The following is a 21,170-nucleotide window of genomic DNA, read 5'->3' on the forward strand; positions in this document are numbered from 1 at the left end:
ACAGACATTCCTTCACGAGCCTGTTCACAATGAGAAGCTATTTATCTGGATGAAGACATTAATATTCACGGTTAGTGGTGGATATATTCGTTACATTACAAATCTGTGTACCGTGATGAAATATGATGGTATTTTACGACAATTAATTGTGTGGTTAAACCATGTAGCAATAGGGAAATTGACACACACAAGGGAAACGATTTCTTTCCTGGCGGGATTTTAAAGTATTCGAGAGGCAGCTTCAGTGATTCGAGACCAACGTAACTGCAGGATACAATCGAGGGATGTTTAACCGCCCTTTGTTGTTACATTACATGATCATTTGTAATATCTATCGCGCCGATAGCATCAATGGTAAACAGCGGTGACTGCAAGTCACGTGTGGTTTTCTCCCTACGTCTCTGCGTCAGTTTAAGCGCTGATTGGCTGAGCCTTTCAGCTACGGTGTGACCTATTCTCCCATTGGCCTTTCATCCCTGTCAATCATTGTTGTTTCCGCCCTCTGATAATGCAGCATGGGCGAAAATACCAGACCAAAAAGCTACAGCCGAGGAAGCAGACCGCTCTACTGTTAACGATTTTGGACGATTGAACTGAAAGGTAAGTAAACCATCGCCCTTTAGAAAACCGTAATATAGGTTATCATATTTGTCCATTATGAATAAGATTAACACGCTGTCTGGTTGTTGGTTATTGTTAGCCACCTGGACGCTGAGATGCTAACCCACATTGAGGGAGGCTCTCGCCACGTTAAGTTAGCTCGTTGGCTAATTTCCTGCTGCTACTCTAAAGTAAATAGGCAGAAGACGATAAAGCAGGCAGTTAGAAATGACCAATACTTAAACATAGAATCACATAGTTATATATCGAAGTAACGACGAGGGGTTGTCTTAAGACTGTTTAGGTCGGAATTACCATTAGCTGTGGTCGATGTTAGCAACTTAGCATTTAGGCTATGATGAGTTGACTTCAGCTGGAGTACTGAGGCTGCCCGGTTAGTGGAGGCAATGACGAACCAGAAGAACAGAAAAGTCAGACAGTTAGGTAGCTAATCACCCCATTCAAAGTGAATGGTGAAGCTTTCAATGCACGCCGCTGTGTGGACGGGCCGTAGGAGCAAAGGGATTTCAGAAGTGACAGCAGTAGCTGTGCTGCCTTCAGGTGCTCGATAAAAAAAAAATCCCTCGTTCGCATTACATCCACTAGTGGGTTAGTGTGATTTGAGGTGCTTAGTGGTTACTATAAATAGTTGTTTCATTTAAACATGAACATGTCCAGCAGCTTTATTCTTGTCAGCAACACTATTGGCATAATGAAATAACTGGACGAAAAAAATACAATAACCGTAATAGTACTGTCTGAATATGTGCAAATGGTGCATCTTAAAACGTGCACATGTGTAATTGAGTTATTTACATGTGCTTTTATCAGTCGTGAGTGACAGGAGCAATTGAAGTAATTACATATTAGTTATCCAGGTGAACTTCTCTATGACCTACATATAACATAATTGAACATGTTGACATCAGTATTAAGTCCATTTTAATTTGCGTTTTGTTTTCATGTGGCAACAATTTTGAAACACATTTTCCTACTATTTGAGAAGTTTGAACCAGCATTCTCGTCGTTGAGTTGATAATCTAATAAAGCATTTGACTAAACATTTTAACTTTAATTACAGTTTTTCAAATGCCGCTGTAACTAAATAGATTTGTCATATTATCGCACGGTTCAGAGATTGCAATTGATTTGAGCTCTATAAAAGTTTCCCTAAAATAAACATTTCGAAACAATTCAGTCAGTCGTGTTGGTCACGTCAAGGCCACTTTGTTGATTTAAATTGTTCTAATCTTTTGTATGTGTTGGTCCTAATATAATGCACTAGTGTGCTTTCAGAAACCTAGAAAAAAACATATGTGTTGCTGTTATTTGCCCTGTGATTGCATTACTAATGTATTTAATCCGATTAAAAAATATTGACAACTCCAATGATGTCTCTAAGCATGTCAGTATGAGAAGTGCTTCTTAAATATAAGACAAGCAGGTATATTTTTTTATAGCCAGTATATAAGTCATTAGAGGCCACTTGTTTCCATGTTCATATTAAGGAATTGCATCTTAAATACACAGCAGTTGCTTGAAATAGTGTAAGTAGAGAGTATTGAATGAAGAACCCTTGTCAGTATTGTTGGTACACATGTGGATTAAGTGGTCAGTCCAGGCCACTAGACAGTGCCAAACTATCTGACCAATTTAATGGTGCATTGTGATGAAACAAAAACATATTCTGCCACCTTAAACACCTGTGTTGTGGTCAGTGTATCTGCACTGGCGCCTGGTCTTGCAGTTGCATCGCTGCAGGTAGTCGAGTCCCTGTGGGCTTTGCCGCTTTTTAGTTGTATCAGTATCACCCGCACGTGAAGGTCAGTGTGCCCTTGTGCATACAATGCATGTGCAGCCCTCCTTCCCTCTTCATGACGTCAATGCCCACTCCGATGAGCACGATGATCGTGATGCTCCATGCCTTTGGTGTTAGTGTCAAACTGTAACATGATGTAATGCTTTCCCTTCTGAAGGAGGATTTGTTGTGTTTGGAGCAGGAGGATACTGAATGCCCCTCGGTCAGCACTAAACGTATTTTGCCTGCCTGCTGCCTTTTTAACACTCCAGTAGTCAATCCCTTTTTAACACTCCAGTAGTCAATCACTGAGCTGTGTCTTGCAGAGAGTATTTTTTATTACCCCTGAAATATAAGACGAATGCAAATGTTCTTTATCATACGATTGATAGTCTCCATGATGAGCAGATATAATGAAGAAAACATGCCAATTGGTGGAAGATAACAATAAAGCATTGATGCAGGCTTTATAAATGGCAGCTAACAGCAACTGTTTACACCTCATGTGCTCTCATGCTTGTGCTCTCATGCTTGTGCTCTCATGCTTGTCCTCTCCCTTCCTATACACTCTCCGCCACCCTCCGTACCAACGTCTGCTGTGTTGCATAACTGTGGGGACAGCTGCCAAGTCCCAGCTGGCTTTTCAGATGCACTCAGTCCTTATATTTGTTGTGGAGCTACGTCAGGATATGTGGCCTGGAGATTGTGTTATTGGGCACTTACGTGATTATCTGAGAGATAAATTCAACATTTATTTGATCAGCTGAAGGTTTACTTAAGGCCATGTTCAGCTCAAAGGGCCATTAACACTCCCATAATGACAGTTTAAAGTCCCAACACATTGAAAATGTAAAAGACAATCAAGGTGCTGTGAGGTGCTTTGATGTAGATCCAAAAAGACGTTTGATTGATCCCTATAGGAAATGAGTGTTGTTATTTTTGTGTAGTTTTATATGGGCCTATTGAAGTGATTTTGTGAACAATTTATGACATCCAACTTTCTCTGCAGTGATGTTCCAACAATGCCGATAGTGGATAAACTCAAAGAGGCGTTAAAGCCTGGTCGAAAAGAGACGGGGGATGAGGGGGACCTCAACAAACTGTTGGCCTCTTCTGCCAAGAAGGTCCTCTTGCAAAAGATCGAGTTTGAGCCTGCCAGCAAGGGTTTCTCATATCAACTGGACAGCCTGAAGAACAAGTATGTTATCCTCAATCCCCGGAACGAGGGCGCTACGGGCCAGAAGGCCTCAGAGCCGGCCTCGATAAAGAGGCAAGGTAAGCTATCCAATTGAACTCTAACATTTAGATGGTTTAAAAAAATTTTGTGGCTATAAAAGTGAACACAAAAGAAAATGACACGGCATTGACTGCACTTCTTCTCCAGTCTCAGAGAACTCAGGTGGGGGCCAGAGCGACGGGATCTCTGCCCCACAGAAGATGCTCTTTCCAGGGAGTAAGCTCACCCTTAAATGGGAGCGTGTGTACAGGGTGGGAGCCGGTCTCCACAACCTGGGAAACACCTGCTTCCTCAACTCCACAGTGCAGTGTCTCACCTACACCCCGCCACTTGCCAACTACTTACTCTCAAAGGAGCACAGCCGTGCCTGTAAGTATTTGAGTCATTCTCTTTAATTCTGCCAAACTCCCAGCTTTCCTACCATTATATTTAAGCCCACAAGTTTAATTCTTGCGGTGAAACATTCAGCGGACTATGAATTACTGACTTCAGACTTAATGTTTTGCTATTACAGGTGACTAAGGCATTAACATACCAAACAAAGCTTGTAAAACTTGACCATTTAATGAGCCCATATGTTATGAGGGTCAGCCACCTTGATAAAGACCTGACATAACACATTCCTCTACTTTTGTGAGTGACTCTGATTTTCTTTGTTTCTATCTTTGTTGTAGGTCACCAGCCAGGCTTTTGTATGATCTGTATAATGCAGAACCATATCATTCAAGCCTTTGCCAACACAGGCAATGCCATCAAGCCCGTCTCCTTCATCAGAGACCTGAAAAGTAAGTAAACCCCCAGCGTCCGTCAACACCCTGTGATTGTTTCTGAGCTCGCTAGGATCAATGTAGGTCAGGAGTGACACCTGAATTCCTCTTTAAAACTGCTCGAGGCGAGGTGACGCAACACTGGCCACAGCGTCCCATGTGACAGCCAGTCTCTGCAGTGCAGAGCGGTGAGAGAGCCGGCTGTGAATGAACACCATGTAGAGAAGAGATGAGGTGTGAGTTGCACCTTGACATGGTGAGGTGCTGTGCTGCTGTCTCACAAAAGCCTGCCTCCCTCCCTACCTGCCTGCCACTTCCTTATGTGCTGCTGCAATCATGTCTCCACCTCCTGCGCCTGTTTTTCCACCTCTCCCTCCCCCGTCACCCCCTCCCTCCCCAATGCCCTCTCTGTCTCCTTGTGACTGCAGGCTGAGAGGAGCAGCTTTAGCACAAAAATGTGCAGTCCACCATTTTCACTCCTTTTTAAACCGAACTCTGAGATGTACTCTGTGTCTTCATGGTCTCCCTTTCACATGCATCTAGCTGGTGGCAATCCCTTTACAGCTAGAACAATGTAAATGCATACAGGGACATTTCCACATCTGTGCCCCCTGCTCTGTACGACCTCGCCCCCCCCCCCCCCCCAAAAAAAATACAAATACAGTGCAATGTCATCATGCTAAAATCGAAAGAGCTTACTGATACTGAATCTCACTGTTACTGCCTCTCAACCTGAATCAAACCATAACCAGCTAATCATATGCCCATATATTCTAGATGTTGTTTCCCCCCCCTCTATGAGCATCGCCCTGAACGGGTCATCAGAGCATGGTGTCTTATTCCTCTTTCCCACTCAGAGGTGACTCAATGCCATAAATGCACAGCGATGCTATGCCAGGAATGCGGTGATGACCACATCGTTCTTAAGGCGCTTTTCCATTAGGAAATAACAGTACATTATCTCTAATGTGAGGCTTTTAGATGAGATGTCAGTCTGCTGAGGTCGTAAGCTGCTTATGAGGTCACGGTCATTTTACTGCATGTCTGAGATGCGTAAGGAACTAACCTTTATTATAGTAACTGTCAGTTGCCAGTAGAGTGTACTCTAAGCTTTACAACATGTTAAATAAATAATCTACATTGATTACTACTCTATCATTTGCTTCACCACTTTGTGTAAATAAAAAAAATAAAAAATGTAAACGGTTATAGAAATAATGTCCGTCTAGTGGCCATCATTTAAAAAGCAACACAAGTTTGTTTGCGCCTTTTTGCATCCTTTTAATACTGACAGGAAGTTATGAATTACAGCTCATCATTTATTAAGCCCCTTTTTTGTTTTGCAGAAACGTATTTTTAGACTATGTCGGCTGACTTAAAGATTGTTGATGTTTCCTCTAGCTGCTCTGCTGTCCTTCTGGTGTCATCATGTCTGTGAATTGTATGAAAAATGTAGGCCATACATATTCAAGATTTATGCAATGAACACTTATGTGCACTCGGCTCAGCTTTTATTCAAAGTAAAGCCACGGTTAATCCGCCTAAAGCAGTGGTGATTACTTGCCCGTTGAAGATATTGCAACATCTACTCTAAATTCTCCCTTTTCAGGAAGTGATGTGGCTAAAACTTGATTAATTGTCCTCATTTTGTTAATGCATTCAGGGTTGGAAAACTTTAATTAGCACAAAGCTTACATTTTCTTTTGTCTCCCACAGAAATTGCCAGACATTTTCGCTTTGGAAGCCAAGAGGATGCTCACGAATTTTTGCGGTACACCATCGACGCCATGCAGAAAGCCTGTCTCAATGGCTACCCCAAGTAAGGCTTTACAATGATTTCTTTAAAGTGTTACAAGTGTGTATGTTTTACTGGGCCTCTTAGTGAAGCTAGACCCGGTAGCAAAGCTCACTGTCGAGTTATGACCAGTTTCTCTTCCTGTCTTTAGGCTCGACAGGCAGACCCAGGCCACAACCCTGGTCCACCAGATCTTTGGAGGTTACCTCAGATCAAGAGGTATTGGCTTTTTTTTTCATGGAAAGAAAGGCAACAAATATCGCCTATAGAACTGTTTACTCATTATTCATTTGATGTTTGATTCTTCTGTTTTGTGTATTGATTCATTACCAAGCTAACTAAAGACATGTCAACTAAATCTATAATGCTAAAACCGCTTGATGTAGTTCAATTCCCTTTATGCTGAGTTAACACATGCTGATCCAAAGTCAAAGGCAGACTGTGGTTTGTACGAAAAACTTAAAGATGTTTTTTAACAATATTAACACACCCATATTACTAAACCAAACAATTGGTGCTAATAAAAGTTATTAAGATTTTTTTTTTTTTGTAACTACTGACGGAGCAAAATAAGATTACAAGTATTCTTACTTCTTTAAAGAAATCACATCAGCAACATATTAAATAGACTGACTTAATGTGTAGTTACACTTTCAAAGAATGCTGTTTGCATAAGGACTGGTATATTTCCTTTCATAGTTTGCATTTGAGATGTTAAAGTATAAGTTAAGCAGCATGTCTCTCAACTCTCCAATTTTCAGATATTCAATATTTTTTATATTTTCAGTTTATACATTAGTTTGTAAAATATGGAAATGTATCAGCAATTGGGCAGCAACATGTTAAATTGTAGGATATACAGTACTTGAAATGGAAATATTAGTGAAATATTAATATTATTAACATCGATTTCTTCTGAACCGACCCTAATAGTCACATTTTGTTTTTTAATTGTCTTTCAGTGAAATGCTCTATTTGTAAAAGTGTGTCCGACACGTATGACCCTTACCTGGACATCGCTGTAGAGATTCGGGTATGGTAAACAAGATATTATTATTTAACCTTTTATTTCCACGGAAATTATTTCTTAATTGTATAAACTTCACTCTTTAACACCGTGTATCTCTGTGGGTTATTTCTTTCAGCAAGCAGCAAACATTGTTCGTGCCCTTGAACTGTTTGTTAAACCAGACGTACTATGTGGGGAGAATGCCTACATGTGTGCCAAGTAAGTGCCCTTATGGATTCTGCAGAAGTTAGTCAAACTATATCATTAATCATATAACCTTTCTGAGTCATGACTTTCATTGTTTCTCTCCAGGTGCAAAAAGAAGGTTCCGGCGACCAAGCGCTTCACAATCCATCGACCGTCTAACGTGCTGACCGTTTCTCTGAAGAGGTTTGCCAACTTCAGCGGCGGGAAAATAACAAAGGTGCATTTTCACACTATTGGCTGTTTTCAAAATGGCTGTTTTTAATTTGTCAGTGATCTCATATTTCAGTTTTGTTTTCCCCTCCCAGGATGTTGGGTACCCAGAGTTCTTGAACATCCGCCCCTACATGTCTCAGAGCTCAGGCGACCCTGTGATGTACGGCCTCTACGCGGTGCTGGTGCACTCCGGCTACAGTTGTCACGCCGGCCACTATTACTGTTATGTCAAGGTAAGCTGGGCAGAGGCACAATCTTTAAACTAAATAAATAAATAAAAGATAGTCCAGATCTGAGGATGATTAAAAAAAATAATAACACAATGAACACAATAAAGGCAAACTGTCTACTTTTTAAGTATCAAATTAAACATCTTACCCATCAAATTACTAAAAATGTTCTAACATCACACCTGAAGGAATGATACAAAAACATATAGGCTAAAGCATAGAAGTAGTAAGTAGCTACATTTCATTTCTAAGAATTAAAAACTCTTCTTTTTTTTGTAACTGCTTTGAATTACACTTATCAGCAGTAACATTAACTTGTTACATAAGCATTTGTTTCCAATATTGTATGACTTCAGTTGCATAACTTTGTACCTAAACCTTTACCCTTTTTTATTCTAGCTCAAAAGAATCTTCTATCATGGTATATGTTGTTTTTTATATCATATATGTGACCTGCTCCATCGAAATCAATCGCATTGACCCAAAGACACATTTTGAGTTGTATACACTGTTGGAAAGAGGAGATTCCTAGCTTTCTAATGATATCAGGATTGTTTTTGTACTCCAAATATGAAGCGAAATATGTCCCATTATATAATGACTGTCACCGAGTCATCATTTTGAGAAAAGGGCTTCAAAGTTTCCTCTTCTCTGGAATCCATCGATCTGATTGGTTATTAGCAAATGATCAAAGTAGTGCGAGTCAGAGGTGCCATCTTCCCTTTACAAGCTTAAAGAATGTATTTATCTTGTGATTTTGGAAATAAAAGTTTCATATTCTGAAAGCCAAGACTTTGTTCATTTAAAATCAAACAAAACACCCGAACCCCGAAAAACTATTTTTTTACGCAAATCCACGTTTATTTTGAAATGAGCCGTTGCGACTTACGACTGATTTCGAGAGAGCGGTTCACACATGTTATACACAATTATCAATATACAACAAAATATTATATATTTCTGGGTAATTCAATTGATAAACATCTGATATAAGAAATCTGCTTTTGAATAATCCCACAAATTACCTGGAAAATCTCTAAATCACAGTATACATGTCCAGTACTGCCACAAAACAGTCTTTCCTTTTATTGTACATCAATGGCCTAATGCAGCCAGAAAAATGACAAAGAAAACAACCTCGCTATAAACTGTATCGGGAAATTTGACAGTTTACGAATTCTCCTTGTTTCATCGTATATATCGTGTCCATTGATTTGTATCTGTGTTGTGCATACAAATTCTAATCTGATCTCAAAGGAAACTAACTGATTTCTCCGAGCCTGTGTTCTGCTTCCTGTGTTTCTCAACTTTTTAAATGTTTTGACTTAAAAAGATTCAATTTCAAAGCCTGCTTTATTTTAAAGGAATACCTTTCTTATTTCCTCCTAGGCAAGCAACGGGCAATGGTACCAAATGAATGATTCAATGGCGCACTCTAGTAACATCAAGGTGGTGTTGAACCAACAGGCCTACGTGCTTTTCTACCTGAGGTAAGAGGATGTGGAGGGCTGCAAGAGATCAAACAAGCTGTTGTCTGGTTACTTCATGAAATAAACCGGAGTCTTTATTTGTACATTAAAGGATCCCTGAAACAAAGAAGAATGCAGATGGACAGAGTACCAAGCAGGGCATGTTGCATCCTGGGAAGAACAGTGTGTCGTCTGAGCAGATTAAGAGGGCCAATCTGAACGGGCCTCTCTCCTCCCCGCAGATCACTAAGGTAAGAGGCTAGATTACATCCAGCTCCCTGTTGGACATATAATAAGAATAAAGCTTTATTTATATAGAACATTTCATACAACACATGCAGCTCAAAGTGCTTTACAAAATGACACATCTCAAGTTAAAAAAACAAAAAGAAATTCCCCTCAGATTAATTTCTAAGCACTTTAAAGGTAAATGCAGCAAAATATAACATTGTATCAGGTTAATGATTAACAAGGAGGTCAAATGTATGATAATACAAATAAATAATGGTTTCTCTCTGACAGATAAGACACAAGACAACTGAGTAGATGCAACAATATAAAATATAAAACCACAGAAATACAAATAAAGAGATTAAGAACTATAAAATAAATAAAACAATATGAAGGTAGGTCAATAATAAAGACTAAAATCACTTTTAAAGCAAATCTAAAAAATGTGTCTTTAGCTGGAGTATGGATTTGTTGTGGGCTGCAGCTGTTAAATACCACTTCTAAACACATTACACCCCTTTTCAGAAACTGGAGCCTGCACAACTGCGTAAGATCCATTCCATGGACGGTGGTTTGGGCCTCCCCATTTCCAGGAATGGTGTGGGCTCTCAGCCAGTGCCCAGACTCTCCAACTGGGTGTCCAACGGCACATCAAAGCTGCCAGGTGGACCCACGTTTATCGACGAGCCATTCAAGAAGCTGAAGAAGCCGTCCCCCCAGAGCCAGGGGCCGTCCCGCAGCGGCACCCCCACCCCTTCCAACGGGGTCAGCAGGACGGAGGGAGACAAGAAGCAGGGCGGCGAAGGCAGAGGCATGTCAGCGTCTACCTCATTCAAGTCTTTGTCTGACTCCTCCTCTGCCGACACATCGGACTCCAAGGTAATATTTGCACAGGATAAGGAAAGAAAAAAAACACACATTTTTAGTTCAAAGGTGGGATCGCCAAGGAAAAACCTTGGCGATCCCACCTTTGAACTAAAATGTGTGTTTTTTACTTACTGACATCATTTAGATGCAGAGTATTGGTCGGGTGGGGTAAGATGTTAATCAGTGGTATGTATCCAAGCTATTTAAGACAGTTTCCTGAGTAGTGATTAGTTGTGAAAAATGTCCATCTCATTTCCTTTAAACCACAGATTAAGTCTTAACATTGTTAGTTTTATCCAAATAATTAGAAAATGTTGAACAACCCAAATATATTCAGTATATGATAACATAAAACTAGGGCAGTTCTTTTTCTATATTCTTTTTTGTTTATTTACCTTTTCATTTTTCCTTACGCTTGAGTGCAAATGTTATACTAATAGCAAAAATACATGTACGCACAACATCGAGTAGTGGCCTATAATGTAAAAGTCTTATCTCCTGAACACACGATGCATACTGCTAAGCTGAATTAGGATGAATACAAATGTGTAAAATGGCTCGGACACTACAGCATATTCTTAATATGGAGATTCAAAGGGATGTATAGAATCCATTTAAGACCAGGTGTAGCTGCACAGGAGCATAACCTCAGCCTATGGTTGCCTTTGTCCCGGGCAGGATTCGGTGGGGACCAGAAGTGCGCCTGTCGGAGAGACCCCCTCCACCCCCCGGAAAGGCTCCCTCAGCCTGGCCTCTCCAGCCAAGAGCGTGGAGCGCTCTCAGAGCACAGAGGAGCAGAAGACAGCTAAAATCAAACCCCCGGCCCTCAACAACATCACGTCTGAAGCCACCATGTCACCTCCACCTGCCAAGAAACTGGCCCTGTCAGCCAAGAAGGTGAACTTCATTCCCATCCACAGCCACAGCATCACTTCCTGTCTTAGTGAATGTTCATGATACCTTGGTTTCCTGTTGCCTGAATCAACACTGCTATCCATAATTTGACTATTGATTTCATGAAGTAGTTTTGTAGAGGCAAGTAAAGTGTCCCCTTGTAGTTTATTTTTATGCTGTACGTGTTTCTTCTCCAGTTTGCCTGTCTAATCAACCACGTGATAGCTCGTGTTTAGAGTTTGTCTTCTTTTCCTTCAGTTTGTTCTTTTTTTCTAACCATTTCTAATTCTTCTCTGCCATACCCTTTCCTCTTTGTTTTCCTCCCTCCATCTTTTCCTTCCTGCCATCCCTTTAATCTCCCTCTTCCTTATTTTGATTCTCTTCCTTATTTTTGTCACATTCATGGCTATTTTTTTTAGACCACCAAGTTTTTATTTATGTCGATAACTGCAGGCTCGCAGCCGGAGACCGAGCAGCATTGATGCTCTGCCCCCTTTGCCACGCCAGCTGTCCAGTGACCCCACGCATCAAAATCAACTTAACCCCCTCACCTTTGCCTCACCTACCCACACTCACAGGTATGAACTCTGAACCCCGCATCTTATGGGAAATGCGCAAGAAATGTGTCCATCTTACTGAAAATTAGCAGATGAAATCCTGACGTTTTCTAATGTTTCCTTCACAGAGCTGTACCATTCCATTCACCTAAAGTCCAGTCTTCACCTTTGGCCCACTCAAGTGGATCCTTCAAACAGCAGAGCCCTCAGAAACAGTCCCCTCTCTCCACTCCACAAAAACCAAACGCCAGCCTTTCTCCTAAAACCAACGGGCTTCACAATGCCGGCCCAAAGAGCCCCAAGTCTTCCAACAACCTCAGCTCCTTGGTCCAAGAACCAGACCTCAACAGCGCTCAAAAAGTCAACCAAAAGAAGAAGAGGAAAAAGAAGCGCAGGCATTCTGAGGTGGAGGGTGACACAGAGCCAGCAGCTGAAGTGATACAGGCCGACCCCGTGGAGTCAGCCAGCGAGAAGAAGCGCAAGAATAAAAAGAAGAAGCGAAAGAAGGCGCATGAAGACGGAGAGGAAGCCAAGGAGAGGGAGTGTGTCCTGTCTCACCTGGACACACCCAACCAGGAAGAGGACTGGTGCCAGGGTGGTATGTGGAGCCTTACATCCCATCCAGATACAGAGCAGTCCAAACTAAAACCTCAGTTAGCTACCAAAACCCCAACGCTTTGCGAGTCAAATCCGGAAGAGCAGGGAAAAGACTCTGTGAAGTTGAAAAAGAAGAAGAAGAAGAAGCTGCAGGTGGAGGAGGCTCTGGAGGATACATCTTCAGCATGCTCCGCACCAGAGAGGTGGGGTTGCGTTTAGGATTGGTTTAGTTATGCATTTGATTTTGTCTCCAAATATATTTTATAATTTGAAGCTTATCATTTTGAAAGCAGAGGCTCAAAACTGTGTTTCTATAACAACCAGACATTCGTAGTAACTCCCACAATGCAACCAGCGAGCAATAAAGTTATTTAACTTGTTTTTTTTCCCCAACAGAACTTCGGAGATGAAGGCCACAGACACACAGAATAATACGGCAGATTTGATAATGTTGAAAAAGAAATTAAAGAAGAGGAAGAAGAAGCTAAAAGAAGAGGTGAGCCTGTGGGAGGAGAGTAGGCGCTGCTCGAATGGACACAACGACGAGCCTGAACAAGTGGAACCTCCTTCCAACGAGAACACCAAGGAGAACGGAGAAATTAGTCAAAACAACACAGGTATGCGAGCATGCACTTACATAATGTTTCCATGCCAACACAGAATGTTCTATAGCCCTCTGGATTGATTACAGCCATTTGCAGAACATCGCTGCACCACAACTGCCTCATTTAAGTGACCAATCAGTTCACTGAGAGCATTACTCACTATTTAAGATAAATCATTTTGGTTTTGGATTGTTTTTCTAAATTCCAGCCAGAGTGGTGGTGTGGGACAGCCAAGTGAAGGACGGCTACAAACGCAGCAAGGCGCCAGCGGCTGATGGAGGTGAAGTAGGAGACACCCCGGCCCCTGCGGCCCCTGCTGCTCCTGGAGCCTGGGATGGTAAAAAGACAAGTGGTGTGGTGGAGGAGCTGCTGAAGAACTCTACAGACAAGGCCTACGGAGCCAATGGTAAAACACAGGACGTTAATCTGATCATCTGTATGAAAGAAACTTTGATCATTCTTTGCAAAGAATTGTATATGAATGTTCTGTTTTGTTTGTCTTCTCTAGTCCTTAGTTGGGATGGAGATGTCTCTGCTATTAGTAGAGATGCTGCCGACGATGTCCGCCAAGCCCAGTGTGACACTGTGATCGATGAGTGGGATGAAGACTTTGATAGGGGAAAGGTGAGCAAAAAAACCAATACTCTTTTAAATCAGTTTTTCTTTCATTCGTAGACCCATTTTTGCTGTATCTTGGTTTCATCTTCTCCTGTTTTTTTTTGTCTGAATGAACAGGTGAAGAAAATCAAAAACTATAAAAGAGAGAAGTGGAGAGGTGGCAGCAGCATCTTCCAACAGATCCAGGAAAGGCGGAGCAAGTGGTCTGTCACACCTGGCGGGAAGAGAGCTTTTGGAGTCCGTCGCTGAGAGTCCAGATTGCTGTTGAGGCTCTTGCTGACTGGAAATTGAGACAACACTGAATACCAAACTTCTGTACCTTTACTCACTCTTTTATTTTTATTATTATTTTTGTATCTCTCTTTCCTGTGTTGAGACCCAAATTACACGAAAGAACCACAGACTACTTTGACAGTCTTGATCTCAATTTTAAACAAACCTGAAATATTGGCTTCAGTGTTGAGCAATCTTATCCCCTTTTTAATCAAAATACTGAATCAAGCTTTTCTACGCATGCAATATGTAACAGAAGCCTCTACACCTCCATGTCAAATGAATATGAAAAATAATTTGTTGGCCTCCTTTGAGCCTATTGTTTTTGCCCTAACAATATTCAGCTTCTATTCAATTAAATAGTTGCTATGTGTAGTATGAGATCGTATATCTGCCATACTTCGGCTGTCTTGTGTTGGAAACTGAACACAATCTCAGAGCCAAGTTTTGCAGACATAAGAGCTCCGTTTGTAGGACGTTTTTAAAACTCCTAAAATTCTTCTATTCTAAATTACAAATATCAAAAATATATTATTATAGATTTCTGTATGATTTACCTATTGTATACCTTTGTTCGCCGACATTTTATTTTACTGCAGTGTCAGTGCCACGTGGCTTGTTTTTAAGGACCACCTTTTGCCTGCATATTGTTGGTAAAATTAAGCTTTAAAATGGCCACTATTTTCTTAGTATGCATGTTAAAGATATACAAAGGTAAATTTGTTTTTAGTTGTGCTAGTTTTTGTTTGTAATTTCTTTTTTTTCTCCTTTACAAATCCTGTTTATTTCAGATTTAAATGTAGATACATTTAAGGCCACAAAAGAATGCTCTGTCAATTTCTATTAACAGTTCAACTGTTAGTGGTTGTGTTCATGAACCACTTGTTGGATGATTAGCCTCTGTTTACCTTGACCTTACTGGTTATTGACAACTCATAATGTGTTATACAGGATGTAGGTTGGGGTTGTTGGGCGGAACTGTCATCAGTCCAGCGTTCAGGAGCTCTGTGGAGATTTGACTTTTCACAAACTGTTCTTCACCAATGTTCTGAAATAAAGGGGTTGCATTTTATACTTGAGGCACTTTGTTAGACTGGGATTGCCACATGCTAATAATTTATTTCCCCCTTGTATCTTATATCTCTATGCAATTTTCTGATGCTCATGCTGGTCACCTAGAAACTGGGCTAAGTCTCAGGAAACCAGACAACCCGTATCCCATTTTCATCTCGGATCAGACTCCCCTGTTTCATATTAGACTAGTTCCTATCCAGGACCACCATTTTGCTTCTTGTACATCCTGTAGAAATAGTTTTTTACAAAATATTTCAGGTGTGGAAACCATGGGATCATCTTGCACCAATCCTGGCACAGATGCGTAGAGAAACTAGCGTTATAAATAATGCTTTGCCAGCGTAGAAGCGTGTACAGTCCATCTTGTGCTACCTGTTTCCCACCACCGCTGTAAAGATTTGCCCATGCATTTCTTCTCATTCTAGAGATGTTGCCTTGAATTGGCTATCAAAAAAGTATAGGATGTAATGTTATAAATATATAATTTTAAAGAAGAAAAGACACAGATCTTTTATGTGCTACTAATACTCAGATCAGTGGGTGGACGTTAACTTAAGCAATTATCTGCAAATGTGTTTGCTCGTGTGTGTGAGAGAGCGGTCTTCATGCAAGACCTTCCCTATGTCACTGGTGTGTACAGTACAAAAGACTACAGCAGTCTAATTTCCATAGGACATGTTTGTCTGCTATGAAATCGGCAAAGGATGTGACTCTCAAACTAACACAGGAACATTTACCAGTGTGGATGGACGGTCCACATGTTTGCATTGATGGTTCTATATTTTGCACCACTTTTTTCTGACCATGGAGGAGACCTTTCATAATGAAAGTGTCTCTTTCCACATTATAGTTAGCTATAAAGGTGCAATAAAGTTGTGACTTTTGTGAGTTGGTGTGGATTTTGTCTTGTAATTTGACATTCAGTGAAAGTAGCAGTCAGTACTGTAAAAAAGGGTATTCGATATTGTACAAAGATGTATCAGAATCCTTTGAGGGAACAGCTAAGTCACATGTTCATTGTTACTGTGACTTTTTAAATGTAGGAAATCCAATATAATCGCACAAACAAGTTGTTGTGGGGCCAATTGAGCAGGCAGTACTTTGAATGATTATAACTACTAATACTGCAATTATAGTTACATTCCTTAACCACAGCAACCAGCTTTTTATCTTTAAAAAAATCTATCTTTAACCCAGTGTTCACTTCCTGATCAGCACCAGCAGTGACAGTTGGTGACTAAACGAACGACGAGCTAGCTAGCTAAGCTAAGTGCAGCATTTAGCAGCTAGACCCAGAGATGTTATTTAAGTAATTTGAAATCTCTTCTCTTCTAGAAAAAGATTTGCATGAGTGAACATAGGAGTTAAATTAACCAGTGGACCAAAACAAGTCTGATTTATAATAATTGATTTGCTACAGAAATACTTTTTGTTATATTCCATGGAATGCTCTTAACATCCCGATAGCAATGAATACATTAAATGCTTTGACAATATAGATACATAGAAAAATGTAATCTGTGGAAGCCGTGGCGCTGTAAAAAGCACGACCAATTATTTTAGCCGGCCCGGCTAAAATAACTTTTTTTTTTTTTTTTTAGACTGCTATGTCGTGAAAGAACTGGATTTTTAAACTCAAAAAAGTGGCAGCATGGTGTAAACAGACATGATTATCATCACCTGCGTCTCAGATTTCAATGCAATCCATATAAAATGAATGATTATTGTTTTTTGTTGGGAAACAAAAACAATCTAAATTATTCAAACAAACCATTGGTTGATTGATCATAATTTAAAAAAGTCAAACTTCTTGGGTTTTTCCTTTGTGTGTTATTTGATTGAAGAGGTACTGGAAAATAACCGGGTGAAACAAAAGTGCCCACAATCCTTCTGTGTATTGTTGACTAATGCAAACGGACCACACCCTGGACAACAGTATTACAAGTATTAAACTCCCAAAATAACCCAAAACTAGAGTATCAGCTTCAGTTCAAAGATCATGGAAAGGAAGGAGATAGAAATAGAGTATGGTACATTGGCAGCATTTATAGCACTTTTCCACTCTCGTGACCCCTCAAATGACTTTGACATAAATCAAGTTGAACAGCAGGATACACACATTCATATAGTGCATGCACTTGCTAAGGGGGAACAAGATTCACACTCACACTGATCGCCATGCAATCAGGAGCAATTTAGGGTTTATATCTTTGTCTCATAAGTTCAGGAGGAGAGCCCAACAATGATGGAAATGAAGACTGTCCACACCTACGGTTTTGATCACACGAATGATTTCCATTATTATTATTATCACTCAGTTTGTGCATCTCGCATAGCTTGTGTTTAGCAACTGAGATATTACATCTTATTGAACCAGGTGTTCACCTGTTACTCTGTTAATGTGCCTTTGGCCACAAGACACAGATGTACACTTACTGTGTATGAAAGTCCTTTTTGTGTTTGTGTTTACGCAACATAATGGTTCTCTTTATTAACAAGGAAACAATGCATTATTCATTCATTTAGAGTTTTAGACAGTACATCTCCTTTTAAAGCCAGTCTCCTTAACTGTTGCTGAACAGCAGACAGTGCAGCCTCTAAGTTATAGAAAAGTGTTGAATGTTTCAAATGTAGCTTAGTAGTAATTTAGCATCTGGGTACAAGGCTTTGCTGGTGTAACATTAAGAAAGTCAAAAGAGTCAGTCTGTCTTGCAGATTTATTTATTTTTTGACATGAGGCACATCATTTCTCTTTATTCTGAGAAACATTATCTAATTTTAAAGATTATTTTTGTTAAACCTATTCAGCAATTGTTGGTCAGCCAGTTGTACTAAATCAGAGCTGTGGTCTGTTCCTATTCAGTGTCATAGAAAGGCCTTGTGGCAGTCATGTGACTATTACCCTGTACATTATGCCCACACATCAAAATACAAGATCTCTGCTCACCGTTATTAGAGCATTCGTATTGTACTATATTCCAGATTTTATTGTATATAGTTTATATTTGTGTTCATGTGCCATGTTTAGAGCTTTAGTGAAGTGCAAGTGCATTTTCAGAAGGAAATACTTTTGTGGTTTGGAGCTACATGCTGGAGGGAAGCAGTGCGACGATCAGTTGTGAATGAAAAGAAACATGAGACACAAATCAATAAGTCTCCCCTGAAATGAATACATTATGTTTTATATGATATATCCACACAAGCTTATGGTCTTTTTTGCCTAATGTTCATCTTCATTTTGCACAAGCTGGGAATTATTTGTGGTAATGTGGTGACTCAATTAAATGTTTACAAACCTTTAGTGCGATGGGCAGCTTGGTCTTCACTTGCTAGAAAGCATTTTTAAAACAGACCATTATCCCTCCCGACCAACATCTTCTAGAGATTGTAAAGAACATTTGTTTTGGTCTGGCAATGTTTTTGCACTGCCAAGACTTGATTTAATATAATTTACTCCTTGTCAAAAATGTATAGAAGGTTTAGTGCGACATCTCCAGGTGAGCAGGTAGTCTGTTTTTGCTTATGTTAAGGTGTTTGTGTTTAGTTCAGTTGACCAATAATATATTAGGCCAACAGTGAAAACACCCTCTCTGATGCATATGTGGTAACTGTGGCTGGGGTCACCTTTAAATAGCTGACAACATCAACTCCTGTTAAGGGATGGAGGAACCTGTGGACCCTCAATCTAAAACCAAAGTTGTTTTGCAGATGTTGGGGCTTCCCTTCACAAGGACAATAACAGTGGCATTCATGACCAAATAGAATGCAGCTTTATTTCACAAATATAAATGTTAAAATGTCAATGTTCAGCAGCTGTCAACGGGTCAAAGGGTGAACATACTTTACACTATTACATGGTGGGTTTCCCCTCCTCCGATGGGTAGGTCTGTTCCCCTAGGTCACAATGCCTGCTAACTGTGAGGGACAAAAACAGAACAAAAGCCCGCACTACTCAAAGCACAACTTCTACAAAATGATTACAGTGAGAGTTATTCTACTCACCCTTTTAAAGTGTCACACCTTGCAGTCCCTACACTGAAAGCAGACAAGGTTCCCCCACAGAGGGAGAGGAACCTGTAACACAAATACTTAGTCAATTATATTGCCCACAATCTGCACACAAGAAAACAATTAAAACTAAAAAAGCACTAGTGGACAGTAGTCTTTTTAAAACATAATAGTTTCCAGCTCAAACACCAATTCAATATACCATTAAAAGAAGGTTAAAAACCAGGCTTATTTTTGACAGAGTAATAGATCCTCCTGGCTCAATCCAAGAGGGGAAACGGTCATCAAACCTTTATTTATTCAGGTGAATCCCATTGAGATCATTGATCTCTTTTTCAAAGGTGACCTGCTGCAAGTAGGTTTCAGATGAATATACATGTATAAAACAGAAAACAACAGAAAAACTAAAAGGACATCATACAGCATATTTACAGCGACTACAGTTTACATAGCTAGTGACATTTACAGGTTCCAACCGTTTCCGATTGGATAGCATCTATCCGTGCTATAAAAACATTTATTGGAACCAAATTGCTCAGTTTCCATTCCTTTTGCAGACTGTTCCAAGTTAGTGGAGCTGTGCATATAAAAGCTTTTTTCCCTAAGTCAGTCCTAGCACTTGGCACATTTAATAAAACCACATCATGAGATCTCAGGCGATAGCTACTTTTAATTCGTCGAGAGATCAGAGAGCAGATGTAAGAAGGTAGTTTATCCAACATGGCTTTGTAGATGAACATGTGTAGTGACTGAGCCTCCGTACAGTTAGTGAAGGCAAGCCTGCTCTGGCATACAGGGTACAGTGATGAGTTAATACTTTAAAATCTCAGTGCACTGTGATAGGTGGCATTTAACTTGATTATGTAATGGGCAGGTGCATTCACATAGATCAAATCACCATAGTCCAGCACAGGTAGTGAGAACGTTCCCAGCTAGCTGGGACTATTTCCTTGTAGTCAAGTTTAGAGTCCTTGACTGCTGAGGGGGGTCTGTAACAGCCCAACACCATGACCTGTTGACCCTTTGCCACTTCAATATTTAAGTCTAAAAATTTGAGTTGTTTACTGATTGATTTGGAAACCAATGTGGTTACACTAAAGGTATTCTTCACATAAATGGCAACGCCACCAGCTTTATTAGGTCGGTCGGTACGATATACATTATAACCATTTACAGAGATGTCAGAGGCCAAAATACATTTATTTAGCCACGTTTCTGATAAATTAATGACATCAGCGTCAGTCGAGTTTGCCCAAATGCGGACAAAATCTAGTTTAGGTAAAAGACTGCGCACATTCAAGTGGATGAATCCCAACCCAGACTTTAAAATCAGCAGGAGTAGCGATCCGACTACTACTACTGGGCGGACCAGGATTAGGTTGTACATTACCAGTTAGTAATAATAACAAAAAAATAGGCATCTTTTCCTCTTAATCGACACACTTAAATTGTCATCTACCTTAAAATCACCAGCAAGGTCTGCGAAAGTGTGACTAGAGCTCAAAAAGCAGTCCTGAAGAACCATCATGGCAGGCAAGCGAAAGAGACAAACATAGTTTGCCAAACTGATTGACTGAGACAAGGCAACTGGAAATAGTTTGCGAAACACATCCGATCCTTTGAAGGGGATGCCCACAGCAGGCGGCAGAGCAGACCTGAACCCAGTGGACTTCTCAGGATGACGAGAGAACTTCTCACTGTCCAAAACAGCTAACAGGAACAGCAGAAACACGATGAGGGCCATTTTCCCATTCCAGCACAGCATCCGTGACGTTTTGGGGCAAATCCTCCACAGCACAACAGCACATCACAGGCGAAAACAGGCCCCAGAAAAAAACAGCAACAAAGGGCCAAGGTCAGGTGTCGGCAACCTTTACTTTTAAAAGAGTGCTTTTCCTTCTCAGCCACCAAATGAAGTTTTTCTGGAGCCGCAAAACACAACACAGCTTATTTTAGGTTTTGTCATCTCTGAACTTCTAGATCAAAAATAAAGGGAATTGCTGAAAGTCCAATGCCATTTTACCCAGTATAACATATAAAGCAGGACACGCTGTGCTTGTTTTGGAAATGTCTTTCAAGATTACATTATTTGTGGTTTGCTAATTTCTCACAAGTTTAAAG

The 21,170-nt window shown here is 40.3% G+C and overlaps 1 protein-coding gene across 1 annotated transcript; it reads left to right on the forward strand.

Moving 5' to 3' along the window:
* The first annotated feature begins 420 nt into the window (after positions 1-420).
* On the forward strand, positions 421-15,929 carry usp36 (ubiquitin specific peptidase 36). The gene is made up of 20 exons (XM_079646501.1): positions 421-600; positions 3,408-3,673; positions 3,783-4,004; positions 4,310-4,420; positions 6,119-6,221; positions 6,349-6,416; positions 7,160-7,230; positions 7,343-7,425; positions 7,519-7,630; positions 7,719-7,859; positions 9,246-9,346; positions 9,438-9,576; positions 10,082-10,435; positions 11,102-11,320; positions 11,771-11,895; positions 12,003-12,674; positions 12,868-13,088; positions 13,285-13,482; positions 13,585-13,700; positions 13,812-15,929. Exons 2-20 carry the CDS (start codon positions 3,421-3,423, stop codon positions 13,941-13,943), a joined length of 3,441 nt encoding a protein of 1,146 aa, XP_079502627.1. The 5' UTR covers positions 421-600; positions 3,408-3,420; the 3' UTR covers positions 13,944-15,929.
* The last annotated feature ends 5,241 nt before the right edge of the window (positions 15,930-21,170 follow it).

Source organism: Notothenia rossii (assembly GCF_949606895.1).
Source record: "Notothenia rossii genome assembly, chromosome: 8".
Classification (NCBI taxonomy): Eukaryota; Metazoa; Chordata; class Actinopteri; order Perciformes; family Nototheniidae; genus Notothenia; species Notothenia rossii.